We start from the raw sequence: 24,396 nt of genomic DNA on the forward strand, positions 1-24,396 counted from the left end.
GCGCGATTGAGATGTCCTTTGGTCAAGTGATAGATATATTCAAAAGCCATCGATTGAGACTAGTTTCACTGTTATCCTTCGAAGGACTCTCGAGTTATAGCGAATTTTTTCCATACAAAAAATGGTCATATTCTCGGCTCATGTAAGGACTTTCGTCCTTTTTATTACACTTTCGGGTTTCTAATGTCAATTTCTATCATTGCTGTAAAGGACATCCGGCTAGTCCTTAAAATGCAGGAGTTACAGCTGATTTTGTGATTTTTGACCAATTTTTGCATGCCTCCCCCTTAAAAAATTTCAAAAAAAATTTTTGAGCAATTTGAAAGAACTTTGAATGCAAATCGATAGATTTAGCTCTTGGTGAGTCCAAAAAAACATATCCTTTTTTAATTTAAAAGGATGCACAGAAGTTACGACCTTTGAAAGGCTAACATTTATTCAACATTTCATACAAGTGAAGTAAATAATAATTCAATGCTGTTTCACCGAATTTACGGCGAATAATTTTATTTGTATAATCTATATGAACACGCATTTTTTGTGACAGAATTTGCTGGAATTTCAATGTGTACAATTTGGGCTGATGCCAGAATAATTTCATATACTACATGCACAATTCTTCAACGACATGCATTGCATAATTACGCGAATCTTATCTCAGCTGTCCATCCTAATCTGTAAATATACAAAGTAGAATACTTTACAGGCTATATACAGATCGAACTCCTGAATTCATTTTCGACATGGCATCCGAATGCAGTTGATATTGCAAATTATGCGACTGTAGATGCAACAATGTTTTCAGCTTAAAGCCAATCTCCAAGACAGCCAATTCGTTTGTGTGATTCGCAGTCCAGACAGCTGTAGAAATCGAAAATAAATGAGTAAGATTTTCGTCAAGTTTAATATATTCGATTAACTTACAAATTTTATTGCTTTTGCCGCGTATATTTACGACAGCGCCGCAAATGTCGCTGGCATATTCGAAGGATTCGCCCACCATCATGAGCAAGATGTCCAGCCATACGCGATCGAGTGCATCCTTCGAGCTCTTGCCCATTGTGAAAAGCCAGCGACCGCCTTTGATATTGGCTTCGTCTTCCCACATGGGCCTGCAGATGGAGTAGAACTAATTTAGTAAATGAAAGAATATAGTATTTTATACATACTGAATGCCCTGTTTGAACATATAGTAATCGCAGTTAACCTTGAGTTCCGATGGTGTTTTAATAGTGTAGTACAAACTGAAAGTAATCGAGTTAATTATGATTAATAGAATACAAGTAAGAAAGCTACAATCGAGTGTGCTCTACTTTGAGATACCCGCTGCACATTTTGAATATGTTATATGTACATACACCAAAAAAATGGTTAATATACCTAAAAATACCTAAATCTATACTTAATATAGTACTACTGTGGTATTATTATTGAAATATACCAAATTAATATACCGTTAAAATACCAAAATTTAACAAATATATATTTGTTGTATTCATATTGTACTACATTCAAAATATACCATAAAGTACAAAATATGCCAGATTATCAGCCACTTCCACTAAGGTCCTTGGTAAGAAGGCGTTCGGCTTTCGTGGATTTTCAAGGGAAGAAGTGAGCGTGGCAAAATTTGAAACAAACTTGAGCTGCGTGCAAACATAACAAGAGCTGTCGAACAATTTATAGCGCTATCTCTTATAGTTTCTGAGATATAGGTGTTCAAACAGTCGGACGGACAGACGGACACGGCTATATCGTCTCGGCTGTTGATACTGATTAAGCATTTATTGTATATACGTTATAGGGTCGGAGATTCCTACTTCTGTTTGTTACAAACATTTCATGGAGGCACAAAATTATATAGCGGGTATAATAAGATAAGGTAACTTTACACTCACCTCCAGAATGTTTCGATACTGTCAATCTGTGTTATTTCATTGAGCATGTCCCGCCAGTGCTTGGTGCGATCGTTCTCCAGATACCACAGCGTCCAGACATGCTCAAGTGGATGTTTATATTCGATTTTGTATGTTTGCTCGTTTTGTTGCTCGGGCACACTTTTATTATTAGCTCCTTCCAGCTCCTGATCCCGTGGCTTCTGCAGCTCCTGCTTGGCATCATGCGCCGATTGCGGCGACTGCGCTTGAGCTTGCAGCTCGAGGCGGCTCTGCAAAAACTTGTTTGGTTCGAACACCGATGGCTCAGGGATTTGGATCTCAGCGCTGGCCATTTTCTTCTCTTTTTTTTAGGTATTGATTTTGCTTTGATTGGGAAAGAAAATTGGAAAATGCACTTGATTGAAAGTACGAAAAGTTGAGTGCCGGAATATTGCGGAAAGAAATACCGAAAAGTTTTGAGCGAAACGAAACGTGCCAAAAACCGAAACAACGAATCGAATAAAATTAGAGAATGTCCCTTTTATTTTTTTGACACAAGCTCTAAGGCCTATGCTATCGAAATCGAAAGTCAACTAACTGTCAGTCATATAACTTTTAGAGTTGTCGTTTTATTTTGTTACAAACTGCACAATTAAACATAAATACTGCAAAACTTAGCCTAACACTTTACATACATACATATGATATAATAAAAAAAGCGTTAAATGTAAAAATGCAATCGATAAAATTGTATCGTAAAAGTATTTAAGAAAGTTGCCATCAACTTATGCAACAACTAATAACTACTAAAAAGAAGGAGGCACTTCACGACGACGCAACGCAAGAAAAATCATTAAAAACTAAAATGTAATATGTAAATAATTTATGCGAGAAAAGAACCACTGTACATAGTTAATGGGTTGAGATTAAACCCAAAGCACAGCGGCTGCATCCTCGTTGGAGAGCGTCGAGAAGCGCTGCTGATAGCGATTGGCATTGCGGTACGTCTTGGCGGGCGATTGCACTGGCGACTGGTTGCTGCTCAGCGAGCAGGTCGGCACGCCCACCACATTCAGCGCCGACTTCAGCGTCGAGTTGCGGCTCTCCGTGGACATCGAGAGGCGTCTCGACGAAGTGTCCCCAATGAGCGTAGAGCTCAGCGGCAAACCGACATCGTGGAAGGAGCTAATCGAACTGAAGCCACTCTCATCCTCAGTGCTGGAGCCAGTGGTTGGACTCTGCTTGTTGCTGCCGCTGCTGCTGGTGCTGCAGTTGCTGCTGCTGTTGTTGGCTGTGGTTATTGCGTTGATCTCCTCGTCGGTTTCCAGCTTCGATGACGATGTCGAGGAGATGGTGGAATGCACAGAGCTGTCGGTGGAGCTGCGCAGCGAGAGACGCGAGTCTCGCATTGTGTTGGCGCGCAGAAAGAGCATCTCAGCAGCGGTGGCAGTTGCTGTGGCAGTTGCGGTGGTGTTGTTGTTGCTGTTGCTGCTTGTCTTGGCAGCTGGCAAACTAGGCGTCGTAGCATCCATTGTGGCATTGTGCAGCGTCAGCACTGAGCTCGTCTTTTGCGTCATGCACAGCCGATGACCTGCAGCTCCAACTCCAACTCCAATCGAATGACGCGGCTGCGTGAGATCCGGTTGCTGTTGCGATGTGTGCAACAGATTGCGTATGGTGCGCGCCAGGCGAAACGCCTCCTGGTTCAGTTTCTCCTCGGCTGCTTCCGGCGATGACAATCGCGCCTTGCAGCCGCCAAACTTTTTCGGCGAACGTCGCCTGCAAAAAAAGCCACAAATAGTTAAATTACTTGTCATTTCACAATTCGATTTTCACTTACCAGGTAAAATCCTTGAAGGCATTGTAACTGCCAGCGGGCGCAATGCTTTCGTAATTGTGATCCTCGTTCATCGTCAGCATCGATTGATTCAACATCAAGTTGGTGCTGCTGCGTGCTCGCAGATACGATGCAGAGGCTGAGTTCGCTGTAGAACTTGTCGAGTTCTCCGTATAGCCATTGGGATCACTTTGCACGCTGCCCTGCACATGATGCAAACTCTTTGAACGCGAGATTTGCTCTCCACTGCCTCCGCCTAGACTGTGGCGATTCGCTTGCATTTGCTGCTGGCGCAGGAGATGTTGTTGCTGCTGCAGCTGTTGCTGCTGTTGTTGTTGCTGCTGCTGTTGTTGCTGATAGCGCTCGAAGAAGCGAGCAACTTCCTCCATAACAGCGCGATACATTTCGCAATTCGTTTCCGTCTGCAAAAGTGGACATTAAATTAGACGAACAGATATTGACAGATATTGTCAGCTGGTTCTTGAACTGTCTTTAAGTTAGTTTTATGAAAAGATTTTGTCTGTTTAATTTTACAAAAATAATAACGGTTTCTTCCCTTTGTTAGATATGACGTCAACTACCTTTATTATATGTCTTTTTTAAATATTAAAAACTATTTTGCATTTTATCACATCAAAAGAATTGGTATCAATAAATCGTCGCAAGCAATCTTCTTCGATCTGTTGAAATTGATCTGAACATCTTAATGTTTCTTAAAAGTTAGCAAACAAAAATTCAAAATAATAAGAACTAATCATCGAGCAACTTTCGTCCACTAATAATGGGGGGATTTCGTCAGCTTTACTGTTGATTTAAATAAAGCATTAGATTTAATTAAAATCTTTTCACTTTAAGAACAAATAATTGTCTGCAAAATTGCCTTTTGGAAACCCTTAAGATGCCCAAACTGTACCCTCAAAGAGGGCTACAAAAAGTTTAAAAGAGGCGGAATTGCTCTAAAAACTCCACAAAAATGATGAACATTGCAAAAGTGTCCACCCAAGAGAGGTATCGGTTTAATACTGATACATTATAGTATATGCATTATCGTTTGTTTCGATTACTAAATACCAGTCTCTTAAATCTAAAAAAAAAATATTACTCAAGACAGTTAAACAAAAAATACTTCAAATATTAACAGTATTTTTGTTAGAAATGAGAGAAACAGGCACAATAATAGTAAAAATCAAGTAAAAGTAAAAGTAATTTGTCAGAGTTGTTACTATCTTTTATAGATGTTCGCAGCGATATGATTCACTTTGCTAAAAGAAAAGATTGATTTACATTTATTGTAAAAGCCAAAGATCTATAAAACACGGGCCCAACCCACAGAGAAAGTGTAACGAAATCAGGTTTCTAACTCGAGCTAACATAAGCCACCAAAGCGAGAGTCTTAAGCTAAGCAGAAGTGATCTCAGTAGAAAATTTAATAATAATTCAGGGACTGTTGCGCAACAGAGATTTTGTCGTGTTGTAAACGTAACAAGTCTGGAATCTTGATTGTCTCAAAACAGTTTGTGTTCTTTGTTCTTTGTGTGTTCAACAGTGTGTGTCTGTCTCTTTGACTCTTGTAGATATCATTTTACGCTTCGTCTACTCAGCGCAGTTTAAATTCATTTGTAGCAATTTGTTATGCTAATTATCTCGAGTAATTTTGCATGCAAATTGAGCTTGGACAGTTTTTCAATCTTTGAGGGTATTTGAGATTCTTTTTGTGATATGTTACGAGTATGTGTCTTCTTCTTTTCTGATTTATGCACTTTTCTCGCACACATTTTCCCAATCAGCTGGAATGTTGTTTGTTGTTTTCTTTGTAACTGTTTTTCTCTCTCGCTGCTCTAATAACTCAGACTCAGATCCAGTTTTTAAAGTCTGTGCTTTCTGTATTTCTTTTGCGAATGTATTAACACATTCTTCGATCATCTCTTTTCTGCTTCGCATTTCACTCACTTTCGTGGCAGCAGCAGCAGCAGCACGTTGCAAGGTCGTTGGTTGCATGCAGCGTGTCGTGTGTCACAATAACCTCTAATGAAAATCATCTTTGATATGAATCTATCGGCGATTAATCGATTATGTTAATTTTCGTTTTCTGTGATTATTTTCTATTGGAGCAGTCATCGAACTTTTCTCTCTCTCTCTCCTCTCTCAACTTTCACTTGAAATCTGATATATATCTTTTCTTCAATGTACTTTTATGGAATCACGACTCGAGCCAAATAGCACACAGTCTTTAGGCTAGCGAGATATTATAATTCCAGTGCCTAATTAAGAGGCAACACGTTGCCAAATTGGCAACTCAAAGTGTTAAGATGCCACCTGACCAATATGCCCATTTTATCTCCCGCTGCCACGCCCACATTGCAACCAAATTTGGCCACACCAATAAAGAGGGAAAAAAGAGTTTCACACGACGCCCAAAAAAGAAAAAAAAATCATTGGCAACTGCAATTTGGCAGGCGGTGAATTTATCCAATGTGTATTTTGGCCAGCAAGCCAGTCTGTTGATTGCATAAGACTTGTTGTAGTTGTCGTTGTAGTTGCAGTTGCAGTTGTTGTTGCTGTCGTTGGTTGTTGCTGATGTTAGTTGCTGCGGCGGTTCAAATCGTTGTTAATGTCGATACTTGCTAGTTTGGTTGGTAGAAATGCAGTATAGTTTTTGTGATATCGAAGGCAGAAATGTAAATGAAATCTTAAAAAAAATAACGAAAATCTTAATTTGAATTCCTTATCAGCGTAAAGAAAAGATTCAATAATGCTGTTTGTCTATTTATATATATATACCTAATATACATAATATAAATCTGTGAATATTAAAAATAGCACCACTTTCAAAAGTTCCTATGCTCACCAAAAAATTGCCTTAGCATAACATCCAAATTTAATTTTTATCACATTAAGACATAACAATAAGAAATAAAATAAAATTCTTTGGAATATTAGTATTATGATCAAATTCATTGCATTCATTGCAATACGGTATTGTATTCGTAATTACAAATCAAATAAATAAATAAATTATTATCAATTTAAAAAAAGGGAAAACTTAAAAATTGCTGATACTTTAAATTTCGCATTTGTACACATCAAATATTAAAGTTTTGTTGCTTTTGTGTACTAAATTTCATATTATTTTTGTTTCTACAAAAAACGAAAAAAGCATACATATACGAGTGTATAAAATCTATATAAAGAAACACTCTAAAGAAAATAGATTTCATATTACTTGTAGCGAAAGAAATCACTTTAAATAAATATATAAACTAAATCTAGTTTTTTAAGCTATTTTTAAAAATTTTAGGAAAAATAACTAGCGTCTTAGAAAACTCTAAAAAAAAGACTATATTTTTTATGAAATATATTTTTTAACATATCAAATATGGTATTTCGATGAATTTATTTATCCATGTATTTTTAATTACTAATGTCTCACTTGGACGAATCTTGTCATCACAGGAATCATCTACATGAATCCTTTGATTTCCAAAGTCTAGTTATTGCATACGCAATTTCAGAGCGCAAAAATCTTTTATAACTCATTTAGTTTGCTTCATTAAATTGTTAGCGAAATTTGCCAAAATGTTTATAGCAAGTATCACCGAGTTGAGCACACTCAACAGTAGCTTTTTTTTGCTTGTTTCAGATGTTGTTGTTGCTGTTGTGTTCATTTTTCCGTTTTGGGGTTTTTAGCAGCTGCCGTTTAAGCAGCCAAACGTTTTCCTACTGCGTGTTTATTGCACTGAAGATGGCAAAATGCGAGTTACGCGATGAGACTTTGTTGTTGTTGTTGTCGAGTAGGAATCGCTCTCCAGGTATTTTTATTTGTATTGTTGTAGTTTCATTAGTTGTAGTTATGTTGAAATATGCCTGTAGCTCGGTTATGCCTTGTTTAATTCATTAATGCGCATTTCAGTTGCATTTGACAAGCGAATCGCCTTTTGCCTGGCCGCACTTCCTGTCTCCCTCCCTTCCCAGTACTCAACTTTGAAATTTGGTTCATTAAAAAGTCATCTCAGAGCTGGAACAGCATCCGCTCTGGACTGCTGGATTGCTGCATAGATTAAGCTTCCGTCCACGCCGCAATCAATCGACGCCATCAATCAAACCGGCTAAATCTCTGGGTCTGGTCTCAGCCCACGCTTCGTCTGTGATTTGTTTGCAGTTTAATGAAGTTTTTTTTTATGCTGCAGCCAGTTTGCTGTTGTTGCTGCTGCTCGTGCTGACCGCCTTTGGTTTGTCTTGTAACCCAGTTTTTTGCCTCGTTGCCAAGTTTTCCTTCTCTGCTTGCTAACATTCCAAACGCTGGCAGCGCTCACGGTGTCGATAGACATGGTCCAAAGTAAAATGGAAATGGAAAATGTTTATCACTGATTATATTGCAATTTTCCTGGCACCTCGACGGCTTTCCACACACAAACACACACAGCTTCGGTTGCAGACAACTTCATTTAAGAGGCGCATTAAAACGAAATGAAAGCGTAAATATTTTCCCATTGTTGGCCACTAACTGATGAATTATATATAGAATCTGTACAAGAAGTGTTGCAAAGAAAGTTGAAGGTCATTGTGGTTCAAATATGGATTGGAAAAATGCTTGAAATAAGTCAACGTATTGGGAACAAGACAAGCTTTAAATTTTAACCCGGTTAACTGACTCTAACGCAGAACCAAGAAGTTGGCCTAAATATTTGGTAAGTCTTCTGCTCTCTTTTTGAGGCGAGTCAAGTCGATTCGTTTGGCTTGTGGCTAATGGGAATTACGCAATGTGATCGAGACTCCCATAGAATTAGAAGGGTATTATAATTTTGTGTGTAAGAGGGAGAAGGAGGCATCTCGGACCCCATAAAGTATGTATATTCTTGACGATACGATATAGACATGTCCGTTTGTCTGTCTGTCCGTCCGTCCGTCGGTATGAACGCTTACTGTCTACCTGGTTTTAGTTGCTTTCACTGACAATGTGGTAAATTTATATACATATTCTATGCCAATATACCAAATATAGACATACGTATATTTCAGTATTTTTACGGTTTATTTTGATATATTTTAAGAATAATACCGCAATGTTTTCCTTATATTCAAAATACTACTGTGCCAATATACCAAATATTTCAGTATTTTTGTGGTATATGGATTTGGTATATTGTAAGAATAATACCACACAGTTTTCCTTTTAATAAAATTACTATTATGTCTATATACCGAATATAACCATAGGTATGTTTCAGTATTTTTACGATATATTAATTTAGTATATTTTTAGAATAATACTGAGCTGTTTTCCTTTTATTAAAAATACTAGGATGTCAATATACCAAATACACCCTTGGCAAATTTTCGCATTTTTACGGTATATTTTAAGACTAAAACCGTACAGTTTTGATTTTATTCAAAAACGGGCATCTCACCGTCGAGCACACTCGACTTGTTCCTAATAAAGGAAGTTGCCTTTCCTTTATAAAAAGTTTAAAATCTTTTCGTCGTAATCTTTAAGCATTTCTATGCAGTATTCAATGAGGAAATATAAAATTAATGTCGGCATTGAGGAAATGGTCAAAGCCAAAAGACAATAAGATGATGACCAGAACAGAATACTCATAGAACAGAATGACTTGAAACGACCACCGGGCTCTATAATTAAGCGTTAAAAAAGAATGTGCCGCCTAATTGTGTGGACGTGGTTTATTCTGGACGTCGTATTCGCCCTAACACACACAACCCATCAATTTGAAGAGCTGCACAAAACAGAACACAGAACATGGAATACAGTACAAAAGAAATGGAAATAAAGAAAAACAAATGAAGGAAATGCTGCTGCCAACACTATAGATAAACCCGACAACAACAACAAAGGCCACTTAACATGGCGCTGAAAAGCCTAGACAAGAAAGTGGAGGATAGGGAGAGGAATGGGAGGGGAAAGACAGGGAAAAGCAAGCTGGAAGCCAGGCGGATAACAACGTCTCTCTTTCGCGTTGGCATTGAGTGGTAATTATGAGCGTATTAGGCGTGAGAACACAAGCTGCCAAGTCGAGAATGGCAGAGAGATAAAAAAAAAAAGCAAAAGACAAAGACAAGTCAAGGGAACAGGTTGAAGTTGAAGGTATTTGGAGCAGGTCTGCTTAGTAGAGGGGCAGGGGGAGGCAGGAGAAGGGCAGAATATAGTTGTGCATAGTTAACAATGCAAAGTGAGCGGCTCGAAGTCACGTTTGTGTCTTAAGTCTTTTGTCTGACTAACATGCGAGGTTTGTGTCTTAAGTCTTTCAATCTGCAAGTTGTCGTTGTCATTCTCGTTGTTGTTGCACTCACCTGCTTCAATTGCCATTGCAATGTATCCACCTGATTTTGCAATATGACAGCCTCGACATTTAACGACTGCTCATGTGCTGTTTGTTGCTGCGCTGCTGCTGCCGCCGATTGCTGTGGTTGCTGTTGATGCTGTGCCAAGTTGTAGTTGTTGTTGTTGTTGCTGCTGTTGTTGGGTGCGGCATCCTGCAAATGTTGTCAACAGATTAGAAAAAATGCGCGTTAAATTAGCCAACAGCTTTGCCATCTCAACAATGTTGTCGCTGCTTGCAACCTCCCTGGGTGGCACTTGCAACATGGCAGCAATGTTGCGCCATGTTTCGCACTTTTCTGGCGCATAAACACAAGGCCCAAAAGCGGAAAATGCACACACATAAAATACACAAACAAAATAAACTAAATCGAAACTAAAGCAAATTCCCCCACCTTCAACTAAATGTACACAATTAATTAGAGAGAAATTGTTTTACAACGCATTCGTTTGTTTTTGTTTTTTTTTGCCATTTCCACAATTTTGTACAAGTATTGCAACTGGCTTTTCGCCATTGCGCTTTTTATACCCGGTATCCATAGGGTAAAAGGGTGTTATAAGTAAGAGGCAGAAGGGGTCATCTAAATATTCTTGATCAGCGTTAACAGACGATACAATATAGATATGTGCGTCTGTAATAGTATATTGATATACCATATATAGCATTTGGTATATTTTAGTATTTTTAAGAATATTTATTCGATATATTATAAGAATAAAGCCACACGGCTTTGCTCAATCGATTATAGATTTCTTCACTCATACATTATAGTATTTTTAGTATATTAATTTGGTATATTTTTCAAATATTACCGCAGGGTTTTACTTTTTTCTAAATGGGTATCTCACAGTCGAGCACACTCGACTATAGCTTTCCTACTTGTATATCGATATACCAAATATAGCTTTTGGTATATTTTAGTATTTGTTCAGTATAATAATTTGGCATATTTTAAGACTACCGCACTTTTTTGCAAGCGGGTATCTCACAGTAGACTACACTCGACTATAGCCTTCTTCATTGGTATATTTTAGTATTTGTTTAGTATATTAATTTGGTATATTTCAAGAAAAATACCGCACTGTTTTGCTTATGTTAAAAATGCATAGCGGGTAACTCACAGTCGAGCACACTCTACTATAGCTTTCTTACTTGTTTTATTTTCTTGCGATTCCATTTCATCTAACAACATATGTATTTCCAGTGCGCTTTTTTTCACACTACATTAAAAAATGCGCTGCAATAAATTTCTGGTATACTTAAAATTTTCAACATTTATTCAAGCGCAGCTTTTTAGTTGTAGTTTTAGTTTCAGTTTCAGTTTTTTGCTGTCTGTTTGTTATCTGTCTGTCTGGCAGAACCCGTTTCTCAGTTATGCGCCATATTATATTTTGGTTTTTTTTCTGCTTTTGTTTTTGTTTTGTTTTCATATAACAACATTTTTTGTTTTTGGGCTTTATGTTCATGGTTTACTTTTTCTTTTATAACGTCATTTTTTCAAAGACTTTGACCCACAATGCAGCATAGAAAAAGAAAACAGCCATGTGCTTAAAAGTAATCACAATTCACAAGCCCATTTGACCCGCATTTAAAAAAAACTGTCTACCAAAAAATAATTAGCTAATTGTTGCGCACTTTCCTCAGCTGATAATCATCATCGGCACAATAATGAACGCAAAATCTCTTTCATCCAGCTTCAAACATACCCTTCTTTAAATAAATTACCTGACTTGTTGACTGGCCATAATATTAAACTTCAAGTCTCTGCCATTTGTGGCTGACCCGCCCACTTTTTCGATTTTGTATTAAGTGTGGACAAGGCCAACACTCAATTTGGTTCAATTTTAACGCTTGTTAATTAGTGTTTTCATTTCGCTTCATACAAGTTTACTTTAAAGTGCATCAACTAATTAATGCACAGCAAATGAGTTGTGTTTATGGTCCTCAAAGTGTGTTACATTTGTTTAATTTATTAATTATATAATTTACTAGGTTACACAAATTTCAACGAACATATTGTTTTGTGAAGCTTTCTTAAGACTTTTAAATAAATGCTGCGCACATTAAAAGTTGAATGTGTTAGAATTAAATGCTTCCCAAAAACATGACATTCTAAAATGTAGGAAAAAAAATTTTGATTTTTATATTTTTTTCAATTTAAAAAAAAGAATTGTTGAAAGAAGATATTAGTATAGAAGGGAAACAAGATTTCAATCTTGAAACTTGATTTTTAGCTTCAATCATTTTTTTGATATTAATCAAGTGAGTAAACTACAGCCAAGTGTGCTCGACTGCGTGATACCAGCTATCCATTTACAATAAAAGCAAAACAGTGCGAGAACTGAATTTTTGTTCAAATATACACAATTAACATACCCAAGGAATTCTTAAATATACTAAACCTTATATTTGGTATTTCAATATACTAAAAAAGTTCAAGAAGTATTTTATAGCACAAAATATTCCAGATAACTTTTAAAATGTTCACATTTATATTCATATTCAAATATACTACAAGTTATACTTGGTAGTACGGTATACCAAAAAATTCAAAATATACGTCGAAGTTCAAAATATACCAAAGAACTTAAAAAACTTTTAAATTTTTCATATTAGTATTCAAATAAAAAAGCTGTACTTGGTATTCCAAAAAATTCAAAATATAATTCAATTCAATACTTCGAAGATCAAAATATACCAAATAACTTGAAAAACTTTTAAAAGTTTCACATTCATATTCATATTCGAATATACTAGTTACAAGCTATACAAACAAATATACTAAAAGTTATTGATAAACTTTTATAATTTTCATATTCAAATATACTAAAAGCTGCACTTGGTAGAACCATAAAATACAAAAAATATTCTAAACTTTGAAGTTCAGATTCATATTCAAATATACTACAAGTTATACATACATACTAAAAGTTGTACCAAAAAATCAAAATATACCTCGGAGTTCAAAATGTAGCAAATAATTTGATTAACTTTTAAAATTTTCATATTCAAATATACTAAAAGCTGTACTTGGTAGAATCAAAAGATACGAAATATATTCTATACTTTGAAGTTCCGATTCATATTCAAATGTACTAAAAGTTATACATACAAATATAATATACTAAAAGTTCAAAATATACAACATTATCAACCTTTAAGTTCTTTAACCGATCCTAACCAAATATTAATAATGCATAAATATAATATGCATTGTTATTGCGCATTTCAATTAAAGTATCTTTTTAAAGCGATGTTGCACAGTTGCACATTATTATTATGCTAATAACTGAGCTCCCCCCTCCGCCATTTTTCTACAGACAACAATTACATATTCAGCTCGTGTGACGCTTTTAGATCCATTTCCCAAAGTTAGCGGCTGGGTTGGGTTTCCATTAGATGCACGCTCCGCTCCGCTCAGCATTTGCAACAGCAATGTTTTGTTGCCAGCGTAATCCAATCTACATGATGCTGGAGCTCACACATGCCTCTTGTTTTTCCCTCTCTTCGCTGCCCTTATGCTGCTTATTATACCATGTTCTCAATCAAAATCTAATTAAAATGCGCGTTACAATTCGCATAAACAGACGGCTGCTGGCGACCTCATTGCAAAATGGCTTTGGCATGCTAATTTTTCGCTGGCTGCCAACAAATGTCAATTGCAACAACAACAACAACAACAATAATAAGAACAGGAACAGCAGCAACAACAACACGAGTTGCATTTGCAGTTCAGAGTTCCTAGCACATCAATGGACTATTTTAATGCAATGAAACCTCCGTAAAGCTGCCAGTTTCCACTTGGCAAAGGAAATCTGCATTTTAAATCAGCGCCAGCAACAACAGCAGCAGGCAATTGCATGCTCCAGTAATTTTACAACAACACGAGCGAGCTGCAACAAGTGCTGCAAAGGTTTGCCACATATGGAAAAGAGAATAGAAGATTCCCAGGCCAAAGCGGAGCAGAGCAAAAGCAGAGCAGCTCAGCTCCATTACCAGCTTGTTATTTAAATTGTTTTGCACTAAAAGTTATGCATAAAAAACAGACAGAGATTCACAAGTGGAGAGGGAGGGGGAGTGTGTTAAAGAGCAGTTGTAAAAGCGGATGTTGGAGGGAGTTTTACATACAGAGAGAAAAATAATAAACTCAAAATGAGAAAACTGAAGATTTGCATAATGTAATTATTATAAACTTAAAGTTTAAGAGCTGGGTAGTTACTACAAAACTTTATTATGATTTAAGTATCATAATAAGTATGGAGTATAACAAACTAATTTAAAATGAATTGGTTTTTTCGTTCTGTGTGAAAAAAACGTAGTCTGAACAAGTAGTAAAGCTACAGAGTATGCTAGGCTTTGAGATACTCGCTATCCATTTTCATTTCAAAATATCGTTAAAATATATCAAATACATACAAAAATACTAAAAATATACCAAGAAGTAAAAAATATATGTACATATCAATATGTATTTCGTATATTGATATTCTAGAAAATGACAAAAAATGTATTTGGAATATCGAGTACCAAAATATGTATTTCGTATGTTGATACTCAGAAATTTGACAAAACAATGTATGTACATCGAATATTGATATACTATACTATGGTATATTCACAATATACCAAAGGGTAAAAATAATATATATACCAAAAGATATATTTTGGATATTGATATTCAGGTATTTAAAAAATACTGTATTTGGAACATACTACTACATTGAAAATATACCAATTATACCTATATATTGATATTTAGGAATATGACAAAATATCGAATATCGTTATATAGTAGTACATAAATATACCTAACAGTCAAAATACACCAAGATATATATTTCGAATATTGATATTCTACTATGTTCAAAATATACCAAAGAGTAAAATGAATATATATTTCGTATATTGAATATTCAGGAATACGACAAAAATGTAATTGGAATATCTTTACTATTAAATTCAAAATATACCAATATATTGATATTCATGAACATGACAAATTAAAAATATACTAAAAGAGTAAAAAATATATATAGTACGAGATATACGTATTTCATACATAATATTTATATTGTACTACATTAAAAATATAGTACCCTAGAGCTCAATATATACCAACGATATATTCGAGTCCAAGATAACCCACAGATATATTTGGTATACATTTAGAATATACCACAGTATACAAAATATATCAAATGCCAAAAGGACCCACAGTAGTGAACATTTGTCGCTATATAAAATTATAACCTAAATCAATTCTAATCTCAGCTCTTATCAACGAGCAAGACAATAAATATTATACTTTGTGCCTCTTTCTACCATTTAAATGCATCTTCTGTTAATACAAAGTTATCATACCCTTTTTACTCTCTGCTTAACGGGTATTAAAAACACATTTAAAACAGAACTTGTCATCAGATATACAGGAAATGCTCGACTGCAACAGTCACTATCTATCTATCTGTGAGTTGAAAGCTATCAAAATAAGCATTCAGTTTTGCCTGCCACATGATGCAAGACATGTTAATTGCACAATCTACATGAAACTACAGACTACAGACAGTTGTGGTGAGCATAATCTCGAGGCACATCTAATGCCATTTTATTGTTATAAACAATATCATTTGGCACAATGCCCATTTGTGCTCTGCTTCGAGTACAATACACAAATTGAATGGGAGGAGGAGGGTGGGGGAGGGCCTCTTTAATTTCAAGGTAAGGAAACTTTAAATGCCACACACAAATTGTTGTGGCTTGACCAAACGCACAACTAAGCCAAATTGATGTCATTACAATTATGTACACTCGAATTAAACAGAAAAAAAAAAACTAACCGCCTACAAAATGCCATTCGCAACGCCCTCAACAACAAAACAAGTGAAGCTAAATTTTTGCTTTCAAATGAAAACGAAGACATACTATAACAAAAAAAACAAAATAAACAAATTGTTGCGCTATCATTGGTACATTATCATTATGGCCAACAAAAATATCTGCATTTGGCACAACTTTCTCACATGAGTGCGCACGGCAAAAACAAAAACAAAAAACAGCAACAAAATGACAAACTTGAAGTTTCAATTGTTTGTCCGGCATTTTGCAATCGACAAGTTTATTATTGAGCATAATTATTATTGTTTATTTTGCATTCGTTTTTACTACTATGATTGTTATTATTTTGCCTAGGAATTCCATTTCATTTTCAACAAACAAATCTCTCACTTTTCAATGACGGAAATCTTCAGCACGTCGCGTCGTCGCTTTAATTTGGCTTCCGTTCGTTGTTTTGCTTTTCATTTTGATCATTTGAAATTAGGTTACTCATACGTCATGTTGTCTGCCGATTCAACAGACACACAACAGACAACAGACTGTCGCATTTCCATGAAATTGCCGCTATTAGTGGATCACTTCGCAGGTCTATATAATACACATTCGTGGTATGTGTTTACGTTGTGCATCTGCTGAATATAGAGATACAAATGCTGCTCTGCGCGAATAACTCAAATGCACGAGCTGCGAAGTGGAACGTATTTCAATATCCGCCAGGCAACAACTATATATGTATTGTACGAGTATGTTACAAAGAATCATCTGGCAGATTAAACTCTCTCGACAAGCAGATTCCCTTTTTGGAAAATGACAAATTAACATATGTCATAATCTATTCTTCAGATTTTTTTTTTTTAAAACAATTTCAGCTTAAAATATTAACCAAGCATAAAACTATGTTGACTTCCGAATTTAAAATCCTTCAATACTTCCACTCTCTTAAGATTATAGTCTAAGAATTAGTTCTCCTTAAACAGTATATCAGAAAAAAGATCACAGTCTAAGAGTAGAATTAATTCTTGTTAAAAATTTATTGCTTCGAAAAAACTGTTTCGAATAACAAACTTTCAGCAGAAACGTATTTCACAGATTCTTGATTTTATTTAGTTCAATAATGCGATTTCATTAAAGAATATGAAAGTATTTGATACTTTATTTATTGGCTCTTAATTTTGTAGATTATTTTCAGTGTATGCTTAAATTTTATTAAAATAATCTAATAATAGTAATACATGTAAGATTTTAAAATCATGAAATTTTTTTTTATTTTTTCTATTTATTGATATATTATTTAAATAAATATTATGGAGTACAAAATATACCACGTAGTCAAACTTAAAATACACCGAAAGAGCTATTTCGTATATCAAAATACTTCTATACTCAAAATATACCAGACCAAAAAATGATTTCTTGAATAACTTATAGTTTCTTGATGCTGTTCAACAATAAATATTTATGGAGTTGAAAATGCATTTTTCTATCTTTTAAATACATCTTCTGTTGATACAAAGTTTCTATACATAAATTGATTGAATATTGTCTCTGAATGACACTTATTTGTTCATTAAATAATGTGGATTTTTTTTTAGATTTAGGGTTATCAAAATAATCTATTATATGAGTTTATTATTTTTTGAATAACAATCGTGTTGGTGAATATTGAAATGCATCTTATATCTCTTGCTAAAGATAATGTTGAAGCCTATTCCACTTTCGTTGTCAAATATTTTAATCATTAGACTGTCGTAACATTGCAACTATCTTATAATGACATAGTAAACAAACCAACTGACAATTGCTCCCCTTAAACTGAAGCATTAACTGAAGACGCAAGCTGAATGCAGACGAGCTGCGCCTGTTGTCACCACATTTGACCTTCATTAGGAAACGCTTTGCTGATTAACCAAGCGACGACGCGACGTCATCTCATCAACTTGAACATCAGCGTCAACATCAACGTCAACGTCATTGTCAATCTTCAGTTGGCATTGGCCAGCCGTCTTTTGTTGCGGGTGGTGCAAGGTGCTGATGATGTTGCAAGCAACGAATGCGAGTGCGATCTCAGTTGAGTTAAGCTCACATTTTAAGCCCGTGTCGCGTTCCATTTCATGGCAATTGCATTGACAGTGAACCACACACACACACAGTTGACCATCGCATTGTTTTAGGGCCTGGCCATGTTAACCATGTTTGGGAGAGAGACTCAAAAGGGGAGTGTGGAGGGTTAAATGTAATTTTAAATGGCGCCCTAATGGCCAACTGTTCGCCAAAGCCCTTTTGTTCGCCTCCCTTTTCGCTTTTGTTACAACTATTTGTATTGTAGCTGCTGCTTCTCTTTACGCACAATCAATTTCAATTGTTGTTTAACGCGTTGCTGATTCGCCTGCTGTCGATTTGCCTCTTCTTCTTCTTCTGCTTATTGGGTAATTAAATTACGCTAACTGCCGGTTGAGATTTTCTTGCCGAAGAGGTCAGAAATTGAAGCAATTTCAACGCGTTTATTAAACAACTTCACCCGTTGAACTTTTGTTGATTTTTGATCATTTCTATGAATCAGCAAAAATTCATTTTGTTTTCTGCTTTTAGTTCATCGGATACGAAATTTGCTAAATTGTTAACCAAATTACTATAAAACCAAAATACTTAAAACATATATTTAGTATATCGATATACAACTACATTCAAAATATACCATAGAGTACTGGTATATTTTGTAGAGTACAAAATATACCAACAAAATATAATTGAAATATACAACAAAAATGGGTCAGAAATTGAAGCAATTTCAACCCGTTTATTTAACAACTTTACCCGATAAACTGTTGTTGATTTTTGATCATTTCTATGAATAAGCAGAAATTCACAGTGTTTTCTGTTATGGTTTCATAGAGTACGAAATATGCTAAATTTATAAATATAAAAAAAAGAAACTTAAAATATGTCATGTATTTCATGTATACGGCTACGTTAAAAATATACCACGCAGTACAAAATATACCAAATAATGTATATGTATTGAAGCCATTTTAACGCGTTATTTACAACTTCAAGTTGATTTTTAAAAATTTCTATGAATCAGCAAAAATTGGTTTTGCTTTCTGTTATAGCTTTATAGAGTACGAAATATGCAAAATTTATATTTAAAAAAAAAGCTTAAAATATGTCAAAATATATATTTCGTGTATACGACTACATACAAAATATACCATGCAGTAAAAAATATACCGAAATGTATAGGTATTTCGTAAAGCTATATACTACTATATATATACTATAAAAAGATCAGAAATTGAAGCAATTTTAAATATCCAACATTTTTAAACAAATTACTAAATAAAAAAAAATTTTTTTTAGAGTGCGAAATATGGAAAATTGACATATAACATTTTTTTTCAAATACGACAAAATACATGTTAAGTATATTTATATACGTCTACATTCAAAATATACCATATATTACAAAATATACCATAACATATACATATGTATTTCGTATATCGATTTACACTACATACTTGAAATATAAAAATGTCAAAAATTGAAACAATTTCAACGCGTTATTTAACAACTTTACCCGCTGAACTGTTGATTTTTGATAATTTCTATGAATAAGCAAAAATTCACTTTGCTTTCTGTGATGGTTCGCAACTATTATTCATATTTTTTCTTGTTATTTTTTGTCAATTTTTTCGCAGCCACTTGAGTCGTTTTACCCCAATTGAAATACAGTTTTATTTTTTTATCTGATTGCCCTGCAGCAAAAAGTTGCCAGCATTTCTTCAAGCTTCAAGCTTCGAGTAGCTTCAATTTGGTTCGCCCCTGCGGCAAAACAAAAAAAAACCCACAAAAAATAAAACTGAAACAAGCAAAACACTTCACAAAATGTTTGCGCGTTGTTTTTGTTTTCTTTTTTTTCGTTTTTTGGGAGCTATCCATAATTTTGGCGAATCACGCAAAATGCTTTGATTACGCTTTAAATTGATTAATTTTGCAGCGCAAACGTGACATAAAAACTTTCAAAAAAATGTTCTACGAATTTCAAAAGCAACAGAATTTAATTGAATTAATAGACGTACACAAAATATATAGAACGGTCAGCAAAATTCCATGTTCTACATGCTCGACTAAATCATACCCTGCTTGAGTGCAAAAAAGACGCTTCGTCATCGCCAACGCCTTTGATGCTGACGCTTTGAAGTTGTTTCTTTATTTTTTTGTTGTTGTTTTGTGGTTTTTGTTGAGTATTTTTATACGCTTGAATTATAGAGAATTCGAAATGAAATTTTAACAGGCGGCTGGCTGAGTAAATTCTCAGCTTTCTAGAGACTTTCAAAAAGCCGAAACGAAACGAAATTCGCAACAGCAACGCCAATAATAAATTGAAAATTTTCACGTTGTGAAACGCTGAAACGCTTAGCAATTTAGCAAGTTGGCCCGTTCTTAACCTTTTACTTCAGAGTCAATTATCAGTTTGCCTAACGTTCCAATCAATTGGTCAGGCCAGCACGAAAGTTGAGTCCCAAGTCGAAATTGCAACATCCAGCCAGCATCCAACAACAATAACATCGATCAATGGAATATTGAATGGAATATTCTTCTGCAGCAGCTGCTGCGCTTCAGACCTGTTGTTGTTGCTGTTGTTATTGTCGCTTGTTTTCCAAAAGCCATTGGCCTTCGTTGACCAAAGTGGCGGAACCAAACGGACGCGTGTGGCAAAAGGGAAAGGGGAGTGGCCGCCTGTTGTTGTCGTCATGCACGTAGCCGTAGAACGGAAATGCAAAGCAACAAAGCGCTGAACGGAACTTGAAAATTGTTCAACTAACATATTGATGGGCCCAGTCATTCACTCAGTCAGTAAATGCGACACGCAGCTGTCTCGCTTTGACAAATGCTACAATTAATGAGCTACTAAATTGCATACGCTGCTCTCTCTTTCGCGCTGTCACTTTACTCAGAGGGTTTTAAACCAGCATCAATGTCAAATTTTACCACAACTAGAAACGAGGTGAGTTTGCGTGCGCCTGTTTAGCAGCAGCACTTACATGCATGTAGTACATACATACATAAATGTGTGTGTGGGTTAGTTGATGCGTATTCAAGGTGACAAATCTGACTTCGCTGCTGTCTCACTTTCTCGCAGTCACTTGACAGTAGGGTGGGTTCTAAGCCTCTACTAGAATCGTGGTGAGTTTGCATGCGCCTGCATAGCTGCAGTAAGTACATACTTGCATGCATAATTATGTGTGTGTGAGGTTAGTTGATGCGTATTCAAGATGAAAAAGCTATAAGCTGTCTCCTTTTCTCGCAGTCACTTCACAATAGGGTTCTAACCCACTACTAGAGTGATGGTGAGTTTGCGTGTGTCCGTTTAGCAGTACTATGTATGTATGCAGGTCACTTAGTGACCATTCAAGGTAAAAAAATCTTGCACAAGTGCAGCCATTAAGTGGCTTTGTTTAAGTGCATCATCTAAGCAACTTTTATTGATATTGATGTGTTTTGCTATCTGTGTGAGAGCGTGCAGCAGCTTATAAAGCCATTATATACAATTTGAAATCAATAGTTATGCGATATTGAGCAACATATACGCACAGTTTGCCTTTGGCATCGTAAAACGTGACGAGCTTGCATTGCCTTCCCCCCTCCCACCCACACATACACAACCCACCACGAAAGCTTAACTTCATCTTGACATGTACGAAATATTATTGGCTTTGCTTTAAAGCTTTTTCAGTGTTTGTGGAGCTGCTCTTGCTTTAGAGTTAGCTATCATTGGCTCATTGGCTTTAACAATTTAGCCCTCTTGCCATAAATTTAATTCACTTACTCGCAAGCACAGTTAGAATCGCACGACTGCGCGACGCCGCATTGCCTCTCAATCACTCTGAATTCCCTTTACTCCTCCTTCCTGCCCGCGCACGTTCTTTTTAATTTTCTGATAACTACAAATAGGTTCGACACTCGTGCAGCAAATTTTACCGCTGCTTTTGCTGAGTGGAGAGTGGAGACTAGAGGGGTAGAAAAATCCAAACATAATGCGCGCCCTGCATACGTGATGAGCTCACCACTCTTTGAGTGCCCCAGCAGCTACAAAGGTGATGACGACGCGAGCTAAAGCTCAGCACGATTCTCACTAGACTGAATGTGTTCTCTTGTGCGAAAAGGGTATGCTAGAATTTTTCATGAATATCGTAATAATCTAGTATAATACAAATATATCTAATAATTTCATAAATGTTAATAAAAATATATCTAATAATAAAACGTATAATAATACGTAAAAAAAAAAATAGTAATGTTACTTCAATTTAATTTAATTATGAATATTATATAATAATGTTTATACAGTTATGCATTAAGATCAGCATCGCTTGTTTTTAAATAAATGTGAAATAAGTGGTATAATATTTTTAACAGATTTTTTTAGTGACCATTTTTATAAATACTAAAAAAGTAAGGTTAATCTTCAATTTTCTAATATTGAATACTTTTATATTTATCTATATCTATATAATAATTATTTTCATTTCAACTATCTAAATATCTGTGTACTTGCTTTATCACCAAAAGAATGAAAGCTTAGACCACAAATATATAGATTTAATCATGTAAAATGCTCCCCAATAATTCCAATAATATGTTTGGTTAGAGCTTTATACGAACGTACAGACAATATCTGTATCAATAAAATTATAGTATACCTATAGTATAATATCAATAATTTAATAAGAAAATTTGTAAAATTAAAAAAAAAACTCTATATAATTGAAATTAATTTTAAATTAAATTTCTGAAATTATTTTAGATGTGTTGCCTAAACTAGTTCTTATAAAATTCAAATACCTATTCAACATAATATTACATAACTTATAACGTCAACAATTGTACAAAGAATATGCAAATTATTTTAAACTGCAATTAAATTAAAATCAAACCAACAAAAACAATTTTATGAATTTTTCAATTTCATATATGGAAATATTTTAACTGCGTTACCTAAACTAAGTGCAAGTAGGAACATCATTCTAGAAAGCTTTTGCTAGAGTATTTCCTCGTCGTCTTGCCTTTGTCACACTTTCGTTACATTTTTTCTTCATTTTTTTCAGCGCTTGCTTTTTGCACGTTGCCGGTGTGTGTTTTGATTCTTTTAGGTCGTGTCGGCGTTCGTTGTAGGGTTCGGTAGACTGATTTTATTTATGCGCCGCTTGTGGCAACCTCATAATTCAGTGTGTGAAGTAACATTAATTTGCAAACTGACGCTGCAGCAGCAGCAACAGCAACTACAGCAAGCTACCAATGTGAGCTCATCGCTGCAATTTAATTGGTTCACTTCGCTGACTTCATTCGAAAAGACGCGCGTCGTCTCAATGGGTGGGTGGGATGTTTTTTTTTGTTTCACTTTAGTGGGTGCTGATGGGCCTCTTTTTTTTTTGCTCTCTACTCCGCTAATGTCAAGGATATGGGAATTAAATTGTTCACTGTTTGCATTTCAACTAATAGTTTGCCGAGCAATTCAATTAACGTTCTGCACTCAGTATTTCAGTTTGTGGCTACCCCAGAAGCACTCATAAAACTTTACTGCCCGTTAGCATAAATTTTAAAATTGCACATAAACTCAAATAGCTGTGGAAATTGGTTTTAAAATGCTCGACGTGTCGAGAGTGAAAGAGAGAGAGAGAGGGAGCAAAAAAAAAAGAAGTGAGGAGAGTGAACCTTGGGGATCTTACATTATTTATAAATCACGCGATGTTACGTACATACAATCTTATAAATATATTCCAAGTAAAGAGTTCATTGAACTGTCAAATCAAATCAAAAATTCATGTGAAAAAAGGAACCCAAAAGAGGCGTTAAATTTATCACACGCGATCAATAAACTGACTTTGATTCTCAACTTTGAATTTCATGACGATCCCAAATTGGAAAGAAAGCAACTTTCAGAACTTAGACTTACTTTGCTTTTTATGTAACCCAACCCATGATGACATCTTTAGCATAATCAACAAGTTCTTTAGCCTCTTTTGACTTGTTAGGTCATCTCAACTTAACTTAACTCAACTCAACTCAAGTCATCCAGCTGCCCAGCGAAGCGAAAGAAAAAAAAAAAAACTATTATCATCGCGCGACTAACAAAAAATTGCATAACAATTCTTTTTTATGTCTCTCGAACTCGCGCTTGTTGATTGCAACATTAATACATTTACAGCAAAAATATTATATATATATATTTTAAGTATTTTTAAGTAACTTCATGAGCTCTTTGGCGCCTCACTATTGCTGTCTCTCTCTCTCTCTCTCGTGGAGCAGTCTCTCTCTCTATTTCTAGCGGTCGTCAGTTTTTATGCTTGAAAAATTGGGACAGCAATTTGCACGCTCAGAGTTGAAACAAAAAACAAAAAATACAACAAAAATCAAAACAAAACATGACGTATAATAAAGCTGAAATGTATTTTTTTTTTTTTATTCTAACGGAAGTTGTTGCCACAACAACTCGTTGGCAGCTCTT

At 35.2% G+C, this 24,396-nt stretch overlaps 2 protein-coding genes across 3 annotated transcripts in view; both read right to left on the bottom strand.

Annotated features, from left to right (window-relative positions):
* Positions 1–475: 475 nt before the first annotated feature.
* On the bottom strand, positions 476–2,424 carry LOC133841485 (eukaryotic translation initiation factor 4E1). Its single transcript, XM_062274009.1, has 4 exons — positions 1,899–2,424; positions 1,170–1,244; positions 925–1,112; positions 476–861 (listed from the first exon to the last, which is right to left on the bottom strand). The coding sequence occupies exons 1-4, from the start codon at positions 2,228–2,230 to the stop codon at positions 701–703; spliced, it is 756 nt and encodes a 251-aa protein (XP_062129993.1). The 5' UTR covers positions 2,231–2,424; the 3' UTR covers positions 476–700.
* Positions 2,425–2,514: 90 nt separating this feature from the next.
* Positions 2,515–24,396, bottom strand: part of LOC133841484 (AF4/FMR2 family member lilli) — a 36,403-nt gene continuing 14,521 nt past the window's right edge. Inside the window, exons 2-4 of one of the 2 annotated variants that reach the window (XM_062274007.1) lie at positions 10,024–10,206; positions 3,718–4,136; positions 2,515–3,656 (exon numbers count right to left, since the gene is read on the bottom strand). In XM_062274007.1, coding sequence (XP_062129991.1) covers positions 2,804–3,656; positions 3,718–4,136; positions 10,024–10,206 — 1,455 coding nt within the window. In that variant the 3' untranslated portion in view covers positions 2,515–2,803. The remainder of the gene's footprint in view (positions 3,657–3,717; positions 4,137–10,023; positions 10,207–24,396) is intronic. The other variant, XM_062274008.1, reaches the window with a different exon arrangement.

The sequence above is a fragment of the Drosophila sulfurigaster genome, chromosome 3 (genome assembly GCF_023558435.1).
Source record: "Drosophila sulfurigaster albostrigata strain 15112-1811.04 chromosome 3, ASM2355843v2, whole genome shotgun sequence".
NCBI classification, from domain to species: Eukaryota; Metazoa; Arthropoda; class Insecta; order Diptera; family Drosophilidae; genus Drosophila; species Drosophila sulfurigaster.